Source organism: Polyodon spathula, chromosome 10 (assembly GCF_017654505.1).
Source record: "Polyodon spathula isolate WHYD16114869_AA chromosome 10, ASM1765450v1, whole genome shotgun sequence".
NCBI lineage: Eukaryota > Metazoa > Chordata > Actinopteri > Acipenseriformes > Polyodontidae > Polyodon > Polyodon spathula.
In genome coordinates, this window is record NC_054543.1 from 27708173 (window position 1) to 27723357 (window position 15185).

The window sequence follows — 15185 nt, forward strand, 5'->3', positions numbered from 1 at the left end:
CATTGTTCATAGGTCTTGCCAGCCAATCTTGCGCTGTTCCACACTTTCCTATCTCATCCATTCTCCCTGCTTGGCCTGGGAAATGGCCTTTATACACCTGATCCTCTACTCCTGTTTTTGCACATTGACTAGCAGCTTCCTCCTTTGAGCTAGGGTTGCCTTGTGCCATGTAGAAGGAACTGAACTGAGACCAAGACCTCCTCTTCCATTCTGAACATGCCCCATAATATCACTGATTCGAAGGGCAGCCTTGGCATCATCCACAGCTTTGCCTTTCTTTGCTGCCCACTTTCTTCCAGTTTTCAACACAGGTGCTGCCTCCGTTACGCATCTGTCGCATTAATCTACTAATGTCAGATGGACCTTGGCACACTTAAACTCCTCGGTTAGAGAAGAGACTGGTAGCTGCAGTATTCCTTTACCATAAAGTCCCACTGCTGAGACAGCGTGGAACTCCCAACCATTTCTGAAGTTGAAAAACTAAATTGCAAATCCCCAAAGTAGGCTTTCACTAAATTTGTTATTGTCATCGATAAGCTGAAAAAATCAAATGCTGCCCAAAGGAGTTCATGTGGCACTGAACCATATGCATTAGCCACATCTAGGAATGTCACATGGAGCTCCTTCCCCTCCTTTTTTGTGATTGAATTTGTTGCAAGATTATGCTGATGTGTTCTAATCATCCTGGGAAACCTGGATCTATGACAGGGGTGCTGATATCCTGCAAACTGTGGTTTGCTTCTTGTCGTTGGATTTCGTTCGACTGACTTGACTGACTTCATAAGAAGTACTGATCAATGTGTGGCCCTTGTCCCTTCTCCCCCCCCCTTCCGCATTTCATTCTCCCTTGATGAATCTTCAAACCCCTGACCATTGTCACCTTGCTCCAGTCACAGACACAAACCTGGAGTTCCATGTCTTTGCTAATTGTAAATCTTAGAATTAGTCTTTTGTGAAATACTCTCCATTCTCCATTCATATGTATTAGTCAGTGGTGTTTGACTGAGTTTAGTTAAACAATGCCCTGAGTATTTTATTTTATTTTATTTTTTTGCATAATTACCCCTTGAGTATTTTTATGTTGTTTTTAAATTGGATTTTTTTTATACTATTTTATTTTTACAACGGAAAAGTGACTTATATTTTATTTTTGTAACAATTAGTGTGAAAATCCTCAGAAAAGTTTGTGTTAGTTTGAATTAAAATTTCATCAACATAACAGGCTCTCTGTATTTCTTTTTTGTTGTTTTATGAATGAGTATGAAATTACCTTGGTGCCCTTGGGTTGGATTTATGTTTTGCCTTTATGCCACCTAGAACTGCCTTGGTGCCCTGAACGCCCAACAAAGGCAACATTGCTTTGCCCTTCATGACCTTAACTTCGTGCCCTGATAATTGACTATTTTTCTCAATAGATCGATAAAATATGTTGTTTGTTTTGTAGCAGCTAGAATGTATTTCCACACTCAAGCATGCAAACTTAATTTAATGACTCCCAAAGGTTTACTAGTGTTTGAATAAATGTGCAGGAAGATAAAGCCACAGACACGGACTGCATCAAACCACACAATCGCAAATAAAAAAATCACAGGTAAAACAACATTTAACAACAATGACTCAAGTTTAAACTCTGGTACTATGAAAATTAACTCTACACTAAAAAAAAAAATATTGTCTTTATATCTGGATCGGACAACCAACATTTAATTCTATATTATATTACAAGGCAGAGTAAACAGGATATACACAATTAAATAATTCTCTCGCCCACACATCATTCATGTTTTTCATTACATGCTTGAAACATATATTTTAAATGTCTGAGCATGTCTGTCATGGTTCATAGAAATATTTTCTCTACGAAAGACCTTTAAAAACATGCTTCTTGATCGATCCCCCACAAAATACCACAGACAAGTTTTCTGGCATGGTAATAAGATCCGCCAAGGCTTACATTTTTGCAATGTGCAATGAGAAATGCAAATACACAGTGTCATACAGCTGAAATGTCCTTCATGGTACACAAACTTCAAAAACAAACTACCACAGATCTGCTTTATGACAACAGTGTGCAAAAGTGCAGCTTAAATATGAAATAAGTTGAAAACTTAGTCACCAAGGAATCATCATTGGAATATCTAATTGAGGGCTATTGTCGGGCATAGCAGCAACATAGCAGCAACTCAAGACATTTTGCTTGCCTTAGGAGGAAAGATAATTACCTTGGTACGATTCAGTTTATTTATTTAAGCCCATTTTGTTTCAACTTTTTTTTTTTTTTGTAGCATTGAAGAATACTGGACCAATAGCACTTAGAAGTAGAATGCTGAGGAAGTTTCTTCTGTCCAAGTTCTACTTTCTTCAGCAGAAGTTAAGAAGTTACCATTAAGACAATGTGTTTATATTGTGTTTTACAATGCTCATACATGGATGCTATAATTCCCATATTTAAACAGTAATGGCACAATAAAATATAGCATGTAATGGATAGCTAGGACATTAAAGACAGCAGATCCATACAATCAGTACTAATTCAAAAACACATAAAGGTAAACAAAAAGAGGGTTGTTTGCTTTGTCTTTACTATTATAACAATATGGGTAATTTAGTGATGGGTAATCCACTCTTTCACAAGCATCTCAAACTTCAATGTTGTTGAACTGTTTCAACTGAGCCCCCTGCTACACAGGCCTCTAATTTACAGCATGGTGAGGAGCTACATCTTAAACAGTGATACATGTGCTTAATTAGACAAATCCTAGAGGCCACAGGCTCAAATTAAGCTCATTATAAAGTCTAAATTGGTTTAAACTGCTGTACAATTGGTGTATTTCAAAATGTCTAATTGTTTTCATATTGTAACCAAATAAAAATATTTAAAATAGTATGGTCTTACATCCTATAGGTACACTAATGTATGAAAAAAAATGTTTTACTTAACATCCCTCAGACTCCTTGCTTTTCTTTTACTCCACTTTGTGCCATTTCTTGTGAAAGGGAAATAATTAATCCATAACTTCATAAGGCAAAATTTCTGTTCAAGCCAAGTAGACACATGTTGGTTCCTTCAATGCTGTCTACTGGAAAAGGCAAATAAACTGCCAAAGCCTTTTCCTACGTCAGTCTCTTATAGTTTTACCTCAAAATATATGACTGGGTGTTTGGCCAAGGCTGATTTAGCAAGCAAGGTCCCTGAAGTAGATAAAACTGGTTATATTTAGTGGTGTTCGATTCCTTCTGGCAACCCCTCAGATAACTAATAACAAGAAGCACTCCTTAGTTATGACTGCAGTACATGTAAAACTACATGTGTACAACACTGATGTGTATATGGTATAGACTGTGAAGACACACTCAATATTAAATAGATAACACTGCACAGTATAGGAACTACTGTGTAAGCACCAAGGCCAAAATCTGTATCTAACATGTATATTTCTGATCATGTATATTACACATTTCTTTATAGCTTGCTTGGATAACATTTAAACTCCAAACTATTCACATCCATGTGCACTATGCCATTTAGATACCAATCCTTTCAAAAGTGGTTACCATCTCTCTCTCTCAGTCTTAAGTGTGAAACATGTTTGTTCTCTTACCAGAAGACTGGATGTGGTTGCCTTGAGATGGCTTCAGAAGCTCCAAAGGGTACTCACTGCTGGCAAGTCCATCTGCAGGACAGAAAAATAATTCTGCTTCAAAAATTGTCTGGAGCATTGTAGAAAGAGAAGATTACACTAAATAAGTCGCCCTTAGTGTTACAAATACTGCAAACATTCTTAGAGAGGAATGTGAAAAGGTAGTGCAACACTGTGTGCAGAGGTAAAGGTGAGACAACGCAAAAGGTTTGTTTGCATGCAGGACCTGTGTGATATTTGCATGTAATTGGCAGACACTCTGCAGAGTGAGTGAGAGGGGAGGGAGAAAGGAAAAGAGAAGGAAGAGGAGGTTTGTCAGTAAAAGGCAAATAGCTAACAAAAGACAAATAATAATAAATAATAATAATAATAATAATAATAATAATAATAATAATAATAATAATGACACACACACACAAAAAAGCTATTCATTTTCAAATAGTTTACCAGCAATACAAAGAGGCAATTTGAGAAAACTAGAGCCCTGGGAAGCATCACCTAAAAATAGACCAAGCAATCTGGACAACCAGGGAAAACAGCAAGCATGAGTGCTGTATAAAATCTCAGCGCATAAATACACTTCATAGAGAAAGAGCAAGGGGCCGCAGGCAGGCAGTGTGCACAGAAAACAGAAGGCAAGCTATAAACTCACAGTACAGTCTCGTCTGCTAGTTACTGCCTTTTTATGACATTATAATGTGCAAAAAAGATGTAGATTTAGTACTGTTTAAAAAAATGTTGTGTATTATAAATCAGATGAGAAAAAAACCAGTGACCTGAAATGGAATCAAGCTGGCAAAAAATACAGTAAAACTGCCATGCTTTGTATCCAATTGCCAACACACAGAAAATTCTTTATTGTATAGCCACCCAACCCAATTAATCGCTACCCAAACAAAAGTAATGTATTCAGGTAGCACCCCAATGCAGCAGCCAGCGTATCACAGTCTGAAAACCTCACTGTGGCAGAACTCCTTCTTAACATTCTTTTAGACAGGGGCCATCAAGTGTGATATCATTTACATTTTAATATGGCCCTGAGAAAGACTTCCTGCATAGCGTCTGATCACCAATTAAAAAACACCAGGCTGAAGAGATCATTTACTGTTGTCTTATGTGCTGTGTGCCCCATGTTTCTTTTAAATTGTGCATCTCGTGGTTTAGCAATGCACTTTACTTCTATCTATCTTTATTTTGAAGGTCCCATACCAAAAATACAGTATTTCTACATATTTAACCATTTCACATACTTTCTCTGTCCTAATGTGCAAATGATGAGAGGTCAAAAGGTTACACTGTAAAGGTTGTCGTGGGGGCCCTTTTAGATCTCGTTGGGAAGCTAAAATCTTGTACGATGTCATAGCCTATCATGTTTACTCTAGGCGGGTTTAGAGATCTGCATAGCAGTCAAAAGGTTAAGAAAGTGGTTAACTTTGAAGCTCATGTTGAAAATATAAATCACTACACTCTAGTAAAATGTTATCGTGCTTTACATATCACCATTTCCCCCCATTTGTTATCCTTTTCTGAGCTAGGATGTGCAGAACTACATCTGGGGCTAGTTCACTTCATCGCCATTCAGCAATTCCTGTTTAGATGCCCCATGTGGCCTGTTAGTAAAATTCCATGTGGTTTCCTATAGATCTCCGAGGGTTTGCAGTGGTGAGACAAACATTCAAATTGAGAATTTCAATTTGGATTGAAAACACCCACTGAGAAAAAAAATACAAACGAAGAGGGAGTAATCTTGCATTCCTGCAGCTTAAAATAGTGAGTGATTATAAACAAACTGGACAGCCCACAAGAGCTGGTTTCTGAAGTACAGTGAAGGAATGTAGTACCGTACCGTATGTAGTAACAGTGTACTGAACATTGATGTGCAGCTATGCAGGTTTCTCCAATGGTGTGCTTTTCTTTCAATGTTACATGAGCTAAGAAGCCAGGGTCACATCAAAGTACGACTGGATTATTATTTGAAAGGAAAGGAAGGCACCATAGACTCCCACATGCTCTACAATACTAATAATTCAAACCCAACCACCAGCGTGGCAGAGGTTCAGCTCACTTATGCAGTTGAGACAGGGCTCTGCGTTCAACAACAGAAACATCATTCGAAGCTGGAAGGCATATTCCCTCCCTGGGGGATAACACCACAATCCCCACTCTAAAATCCCAACGTTTGGAGTATCGCAACAGAAATGCAGGGCCAGCAGGAGTACCTTGAACATCAGATAAAAGAAGAAAAAAAAATAGTTTAAAGATAACAAGTATGTCAGTAACATACATCTCCCCGCCATATATATAGTGGCTCTCAAAAGTATTCACCCCCCTTGGACTTTTCCACATTTTATTGTGTTACAACATGGAATCAAAATGGATTTAATTAGGAGTTTTTGCCACTGATCAACACACAAAAAAGTCCATAATGTCAAAGTGAATAACAAAATTTACAAATTGTTCTAAATTAATTACAAATATAAAACTGAAAATAATTTATTACATACGTATTCACCCCCTTTGCTATGACACACCTAAATAAGCTCTGGTGCAACCAATAGTCTTTAGAAGTCACATAATTAGTTGAATTGAGTCCACCTGTGTGCAATTAAGGTGTTTCACATGATTTCAGGTTAAATACACCTGTCTCTGGGAGGTCCTACAGTTGGTTAGTACATTTCCTAACAAAAACTACATCATGAAGACGAAGGAACATTCAAAGCAAATCCAGAAAAATGTTCTTCAAAAGCACCAATCAGGGGTAGGATATAAGAACATTATCAAGGCACTGAATATCCCCCGGAGCACAGTAAAGTCCATTACTAAGAAATTGAGAGAATATGGCACAACTGTGAATCTGTCTAGAACAAGCCATCCTAAAAAAACGAGTATCCGCATGAGAAGGGCACTAGTCAGGGAGGCCACCAAGAGGCTTATGGCAACTCTAAAGGAGTTACAGTCTTCCACGGCTGAGCTGGGAGACACTGTGCATACAGCAACAATAGCCAGGGTGCTTCACAAAACTGGCTTTTAAGGGAGAGTGGCAAAAAGAAAGCCATTGTTGAAAAAAACTCACATCAAATCTTGGATAGAGTTTGCCAGAAGGCATGTGGGAGACTCTGAGACCAAGTGGAAGAAGATTCTATGGTCTGATGAGACCAAAATAGAGCTTTTTGGCCTCAATGCTAAGCGCTTTGTTTGGCGCAAGCCTAACATTGCACATCATTCTGAGAACACCATCCCTACCGTGAAGCATGGTGGTGGCAGCATCACGCTATCGGGATGCTTCTCTGCGTCAGGGCCTGGAAAGCTTGTGAAGATAAAGGGCAAAATGGATGCAACAAAGTACAGAGAAATCCTGGAGGAAAACCTGCTGAAGTCTACAAGAGACCTGGGACTTGGGAGAAGATTCATCTTCCAGCAGGACAATGACCCCAAACATATAGACAAAGCCACACTGGAGTGGCTTGAAAACAAAAAAGTCAATGTACTGGTGTGGCCCAGTCAAAGCCCGGACCTCAATCCAATTGAAAATATGTGGAAAGCGTTGAAACCAAAGGTCCCCATCCAACTTGACTGAGCTTGAACAATTTTGCAAAGAAGAACTGTCAAGAATTGCAATGTCCAGATGTGCAAAGCTGGTAGAGACTTCGACTCATGGACTCATGGCTGTAACTGCTGCCAAAGGTGCCTCTACCAAATATTGACTCAAGGGGGTGAATAGTTATGCAATCAATTATTATTTGTTTTGTATTTGTAATTAATTTAGAACAATTTGTGGATTTTATTTTTCACTTTGACATTATGGACTTTTTTTGTGTTGATCAGTGGCAAAAACTCCTAATTAAATCCATTTTGATTCCATGTTGAGACACAATAAAATGTGGAAAGGTCCAAGGGGGGTGGAAACTTTTGAGAGCAACTTTAATGGTTCACAGGTGGAGGCCAATGGTAAGGTAATTGTGTCCTCGTTAGGGCAATTTCTTTCATCGGTGCAAACTTGGAGCTTCCACAGCACAGGGTTTTTTTATTTTTCTTAAAAATATTTCCCAACATAAAACCAATGTCACCTTACAATAATTGATTCTGAGTTTCAGTGTCTAAAAATAAAATATCAAACAGAACGAAATTTCAATGTACCATTTGTAATTCCGTAATATGAGAGAATTGGTCAGGGGTCTGAATACTTTTGCAAGGCACTGTATTATTCACAGTTAATTTCTACAATTAACACGTTAATTTTTTGGGAGATACATTTTTTACAAGCCCATCCAAAACATCTCCAGTATGGGATAATAAGCACCGACGTCCTCAGTACAAGCTGCAGCAACACAAAATAACAATATTCAGACAACTTGTCTACCATATTACTCCATCGTAGAACCATAAATCAGACCTAATAATGGGTCAATCTTAAACATGCAGGCTACATGCTTCATATCAGTTTACTAGTACTAAACATTAGCCGGTCATTATTATTATTTGTTTATTTAACCAGGGAATTTACCCCATTGAGACTCAGACTTCATTTACAAGGGGGTCCTGTAAATGAGGCTTTCAGAAGTTTAATCTAAACTCATAGCTTTAGCGTTACTTTAACATTTTATATTAGTACATTCTGCAGTATTTACTTACAATAATTTGTTACACCCCTGATTCTTTGTGAGTTATCTCTTTTGTCATAAGGCATGAGTGAGTAAAACCCTTGGTCTGTTTTCTGCAGAACCACAGCACAGGCTGCTGCAGGAATGGAAGTCTGATCTGTCTCAGGCTTACTGAGAACCTGTTTTTTATTATATTACCTGGCCTTTGGCTCAGAGCACCTAACTGTCGCCACTGTCAGTTATCTAACAGGTAATGACGGCTGTGTTGGTCATTGACAGCTACTGGACATTAAATAAAGTCCAAATGGAAAAGCTTTCCAAATCTGTGAGGGCTTTCAACGGTTTAGGTAATAATGGACCCCAGTAGGGTTCTCCCCAGGCCTTTTCAGCTGGACGGGCTGCCTGGCGATGTGGCTGTCGCTGCCCGGCTGAAAAAACACGATCCGCCCATCTTGCAGATGCTACTGTGCCTTTAACAATAAGGATTGGTTGCGCTTCTAGCAGAAGAGATCACTTGCGTGTTGCTGAGTGAAAATAAATCTTGGAACCACATAACAGTTGTGTTACGTCTTGACACAACATTTAACCAATCAGAGAGTTGAAGGGGCGGGTTTTGTGTGTTAATCACTTTGACAGGCTAAACGTTAAAATGACTGCCAAAAAAAAATAGCCGATTATTTTCAAAGCAAAAATAGAGACAACGAATGCAGGGTTTTCAAAATAAGTCGGCGATCGGCGCAGTCCACCAGCTAATACTATATCTGAAACTACTTTATTAAAAATATTAAGATTATTTTCAGGTATTAATTATTATTAATTATAATTCAGTCCATGTTTGTTGTCGTATTATTGTACTGTACTGTATAGTCATACATATGCACCCCCCCCCCCCAAAAAAAAAAAACAAAAAAAAAAAAAAACACGTATTCCTTTTGTTGTGATATCGTACAAATATGTACCCAAGTGCTTGTGAGAGATATTGGGGGTTCATGTATAAAGGCTGTATGGGATATCAGCTGAACACTTGTTAGCTGATATACAAATGCTTAAGTGCAGAGGTGCTGGATTATTACACTCCGGTTTCATGCAACAGTTATGATGGTCACTAAACGTGTGCGAGTACTGCTGTGTAAAAAAAAAAAAAAAAAAAGGTTAAAATGAACAGTTGCATTCAAAAAATGTAGAACAGCAAAAAAAAAAAAAGACGTGCAGTAACAAAATGCCCTGAAAACTTAACATAAAGAAAACAATTTAAACAAAGCAATCAGCACAATAATTACGCTAAAAAGGAAGTGAAAAGGTTACTGTTTTTTAATCCAATAAACCTACTTCATCTTTCACCAGTCAAATCGTAGAGTCCCTAAATAAGCAGGGTAATTTACCATAATATAAACAGTAATACAAAATGCAGAACATAGTTACAAAGCAACCAGATACAGTCAACGAAAGACAACATATTATTAAAATTCTTTTGTCGTATTATATATTTAAGGTAAGGCAAGTTTATTTTTCCATTAAAAGTGCTCCCCGCTATAATGTTCTACCGCCCGACTGTATAGAATTCCTGTGGAGAACCCTGATCACAGGGTACCTATAGTTAATGTAAGACATATCTCCCCTGCCTCAACCACCAGTGTGTGGACAAATAAACCAGGACTTGTTAATACAAGAACTGGCCAGACTTTGAAATATCTTCTTACTAAACAAATATTCCCTTGATTTGATACCCTGCTTATTTGTGTGTCAAACTTGTGGTAAACCTGAGGTACTGAAATGATGAGTTTTACACAGTGCCAGGAGACGCAGTACAGATGACAGGCTGTAAACGTGTAGAATAATACTTTATTTTTTAAATCCGCATCTGACCATAATTAATACAAGCTGCTGAATGTATTAAAACAGGGGAAGTGGGATACAGTAAACATGCAAACGAAATAACATCCGCCAGCAAACAGTGAAAGTGGTACAGTTTAAAACTTCCTCAGAAAACTGTAAGAAAGCACTAGTAAAATACAGAAGGCCGATATTCTGCTAGTGTATTATTATAGTAATTTAGACATTAGATGAAACATCAACTCAGCTTCACATTTTCTTGTCCCAGGTATCTGATAATAACAGTGTTTATATTTGAACTGTAAACCACAATGTGTACAGTGGGTATTCTGTCAAATAATCTTTTTTTTTTTTTTTAGAATGGCATTTTCAAAATAGTTTTTTTTTTCTACCAAATGGACATCTGGGTTCAGTGCTATTAAACTACAGTACAATATCCGATATAGGCAGGAAAATGCTGCTGTTTTGTTTATGGTTTCTGACAATGTTTTTTATGACCCCCATTTCGCGGTAGTTGGGTGATCTTGAAACCTGGTACAGTTGCGGCCAAAAGTGTTGTATCACCTAGAATTGTAGGATTGAGACATCATTTAAAAAAAACCAAAAAAAAAAAACTTATGAACATAATTTAGATCTTTTATTTAACATCATGTAATCAAAGAAACTACAAAATGATACTGTTAAGTATATGGAAAACTACAAAGCAGAATGTAATTAAATATGTTAACCTAACGTTATTCATCAGGTTTCATTTGACTTTATGAAGCAAAATGTGTTAATTCTATAATGCAAAACTTTTGGCCATAGCTGTATTCTACACAATCGTTATGTGTGAATTTCATTCGCTAGTTTTCTTCCATTATCTTAGAAACATCCAGTACATGCACTGTATAATTTATGCACAGTTGATCAGGAAAAAATAAAAAATGTATAAGAACCCCTACTGTAATGAAATGAAACATGATGTATTTAAGCAGCAGGCCATGCTACAAAGGCTCACAAAGGCCCCTGGCTCTTTAAAACCGAGATCTAGCAAGAGCACTTTTAAGCAGTCTCACTATCTATTTTTGGAACTCTCCCCGGACAAGACGGTTCTGCTGCATCTACTGTAATGGCATTTTAAATTAGCAGTGTGAATCACAAGATGCACTGAGCATCAAAAAGGAGGGAAAAAAAACAGGAGACAAACAGAATGTGAGCATGTTTCACGTCTTAGTTGCTGTTTCATGTGAAACAATTACCCCCCCTTTAGAATTAGCAATCAACCAATTGATTGCTGCTTAGTATTATATGCTTGCCCTGTAGGTTTTGTTTGTTAGTGTCCAGTCGGTAAACAGAATGATTTTGAACCAGTAGACACGTCTTTCAATGTGTCATTCCTTTGCAGTGTGTCATTCCTTTGCAGGTGTCTGCTTTTAAATTGGGGTTGCAATTACTAAGCAATTATTTTTTTACACAGTTATCCAGGTACAGATTATCCATATTGATCATGCTGGGTCTGTGTACTTGTATACTGTGTATAATGTGATTATAGGATTGAAGTGGAGCTAGTTGTACCAGGTTGTACCTGAACTTACCGTTGTTTTAGGATATAACACATGAAATACTGTACTGCTATTAAAGCTTCTGACAGACTTTTGTGATACCAGTTTGTAGTTTCTTTGACTACATGATGTTAAATAAATGATCTAAATTATATTCATGTTCTTTCTTTTCTAAGTGATGCAAAACTTTTGGCCACTGATTGGTACTCAATTGTAAAGGTGAGGGAAGGACAGCCTTTCTGGTTTTGAAATCAACACGTAAATGAATGGATTTAGTGAATACCTGCTGATAAATACTTAAAAGCAATTCAGATGATGAATACAAGTATGAGTAATAGTACATCCTGAATTTGTACTGTGATCTGTGGTTCATATAATTCAGACCAAACTATACCTACAATGACAAATCAAGTTTAGAAGATTTTGCCTATTTCAAAATCAGCACAGGTTTGTCATCCTGTAGGTCCACACATGCCAAAAATGAGTTTAGTTTTGATTAAAAAAAAGAATAAAAACCAATAACAACAACAACATTGTTAATCCTGCGTGCATAACTACACTAGTTAGATTGTCATGGGTTTGCAATCAGAAGATGGTGTACAAAAAAAGATTTTAAAACGTGTGAATTTTGGCATTCTACCCACTGGCGATATAAAGGAAATTGTGCATAAATAAAGTAATGTAATAAAAAAAAAAGCAAAAATATAAAATCAGATTTGTTTTTCATGCTACCGGAGGTTTACGAGCAGTTCATGAGATTATTTGTACAGCTCAGACTGCAGTATTATGATCCCTCTAGTTACCAATTTCCTTTCCAATAGAGGAAAATTCAAATCATTGAGAGCTAGAAGTTATAACTCAGTATACATTTCTACCAGGCAGCTGCAGTACCCACGTTTGCAATGTAAATGTGATGAGATGTGGGAAAGCGTCATATCTGAAAACTGATACACATCGTGTTTGCAGCACCTTGATTGAAATGTCTGCTTTGCATCCCAATGAGCAACTGTTAACATAATTAGCCCTCTCCTAAACCAATAACACTGCTTATTTTGTTAGCAACTTTATCACTATTCAGCTGTAGTTGTTTTACCACAAGGAAGCTTCACTTCCTCAACATTTAAATCACAACATTGTTTTGCCAGTCAGAGAAGGCTTTGTACACCACTGTACCGTACAGTTCTATTGTATGAGTATTATACACAGTAAAACTGCATTTCTCCCCATTCAAATCCCCTTTTCGGGCCAGCTGAGTTCAGAAATGCTAATCACTTTATTTTTTTTTCCCCCTTTGAGCTGTGACCTGGCAAAGGTCAACCTAAAGTGAAAAAATTACCCTGACCAGAAAAACCACCCTGGGCTCAACTTAGACGTTACCATCACGTGTAGCACCTCGTTCGACTCATAACGAACATGGCTTTAGAGAAAAAAATACCAGGAGCATCTGACTCACTTTTGGCAAGTTGCCAGACGAGGGGTAAGTGAAGAGTTTTATTTGAACTTCAGCCCAACCCTTTACCATGTAGGGGATGCTGGTCAGGGTCACTTTTTCACTTGAGGTTGTCCTTTGCCAGGTCACAGCTTGAAGCAGGGGGGAACACAAAAAAAAATTTAAAAAAATTAACAATTAGCATTTTTTAACTCAGCTGGCCCGAAAATCCCCAGGTGAATTTTTCTTGAAAAATCTGAAATGGCCGGGCAACAAAATGCCCCTTTTTTCTGGTTGATTTGGCATAGAATGAATCACTTGTGCTTTACAGTCAAGTGACAGAAACTCAAAAGGTAATTAAAGGTAAAGTACTAACTACATTGTGTATAATTTCAGGTCTGACTTATACATTTGACTAACTCTCTAATACACGCTATTTTAAAAAAAGCTTTTCATATTTATAATGTAAATCCCTGGCAACTTGCATTTGCACCATGCGTAATGCATGAGAACATTCTCCGCAGAGTTCACCAATGACAATAGTTTATGGAGATCTGCTGATGCAGTTCTGTCCTCTATTTGATAGGGCTAACTGTTTTCTGGTCTAACACTAAGCAATTTGTGCATGTGAAATAGAAAACTGCATTCCACACTTTGCTGAGATGAAAAATACATAGATAAATCTCCTCCCTACACCTAACCAATGTTAGAACTCTCTGGTTATTGCATTCAGTACCAACAGAACCAATAAACCAATAAACCAATTGAACCAATAAAAATAATACTAGAGTAGCCCCAAGAATAATTCCAGCACCCACTGAGCATTTAACTGACAGAATTTACTGGGAAATACAAGGTCTGGCTCTGGCTTCAGCAAACCGTGACCTGAGACCACAAGTAAGGCTGCTTGCTGTTTGCTCGGACTGACAAGTGGCTGCCGGGCCTGTTTACTTTCTGCATGCTAAGAGTTTATTTAACAGGGCAGTTTTGCATCTTCGTTTTACATGGTAGTTTTTTTTTTTTTTTTTTAACCTTCCTATCAAGGCTCTGAATACTCAAAGGTTTGGAATGAGGGAACATGTAGATATGTTCTTTATTCCGATTCCAGTTGAAAAAAAAATTATATACAGTACCATTGAGAACATAAGTAAAAAAAAAAAAAAAAAAGGCAAATAAACAAAAAAATGGCTGATAAAAAGTTCACCTCTATCCAATACTGTAAAAAGTGCCACTGCCAGTTTTTTTTTTTTTCCTGTACACCAAAGAAAGCTGCAGTGTCCTACAATCACCTTGAATTGGACACTGAAGTAGAATTCACTGAGGTCTGTTTCATACATTCTTTCATACTTTGGCCATCTGTGCAGTCGTTTTTTGAAGCTTCGGTTTGTTTACATTCTCAAAACCCAGGATTACCAAACACTGTAGGGACACAAACTTCCCCTCACAATTTAACTCAATTGCTCCTGCTACTAGTCTTGCCAGTAATTTAAGTTAATATGCCATGTGTAAGGTCTCTGTTATTGTAAAAGAGATGTCATCTAATTTACACTCAGTTTTGCGTCATATTCATTATTTTAGTGAAAAAATAAATTAATGCAGTGTAAAAAGCAACTAACTCATTTTGCAAGAGTGGGCTTGCTTCAACCCAGCTGTCTCTGTTTTCACTTTTCTACTCAATGTGTTCAGTTTATGGAACAGCTGTACGCTCCAGCAGATGGATTTCAAGAACGTTGTGTCACACGCAGTTGTACCTGTAATTGAGATATCCGAAAACTGCATAAAATACTTTTTTCTATACCAGATGCAAACCGATTACCAAGTCAATTATTTCACCATGCTCATCTACAACCAATGAATGCTTGTTTCAGAACTTTGCAAGAATCCATTTTTAAAGATGGCAACAAAGAAGAAATAAGAGGTAAACAGTATCTCTGTAGCCCCAAGACAAACAGCTTGCATATAAATATTATATACATTTTATGTTTTTAGTTTTATGGATGTATTTTTTCTATACGTTTTATGGTTTCTCTTGGTTTAAACTTTGCTATTATTGTACAATATAATCCAAAACAACATACATGCGTGTTGTTCATGTTTTTACATTTACTAAACTGTGAAGGAGACAGATTACCACGTC

The 15185-nt window shown here is 37.3% G+C and overlaps 1 protein-coding gene across 3 annotated transcripts in view; it reads right to left on the reverse strand.

The window, feature by feature from the left end:
• LOC121322045 (histone deacetylase 4-like) overlaps positions 1-15185 on the reverse strand; it is a 282533-nt gene that overhangs the window by 141598 nt on the left and 125750 nt on the right. For 2 of the 3 annotated variants that reach the window (XM_041261507.1, XM_041261510.1), the window contains exon 1: positions 3603-3720. In XM_041261507.1, the coding sequence (XP_041117441.1) occupies positions 3603-3720 (118 nt within the window). Of the gene's footprint in view, positions 1-3602; positions 3721-15185 lie in introns of those variants that run through there. The other variant, XM_041261508.1, reaches the window with a different exon arrangement.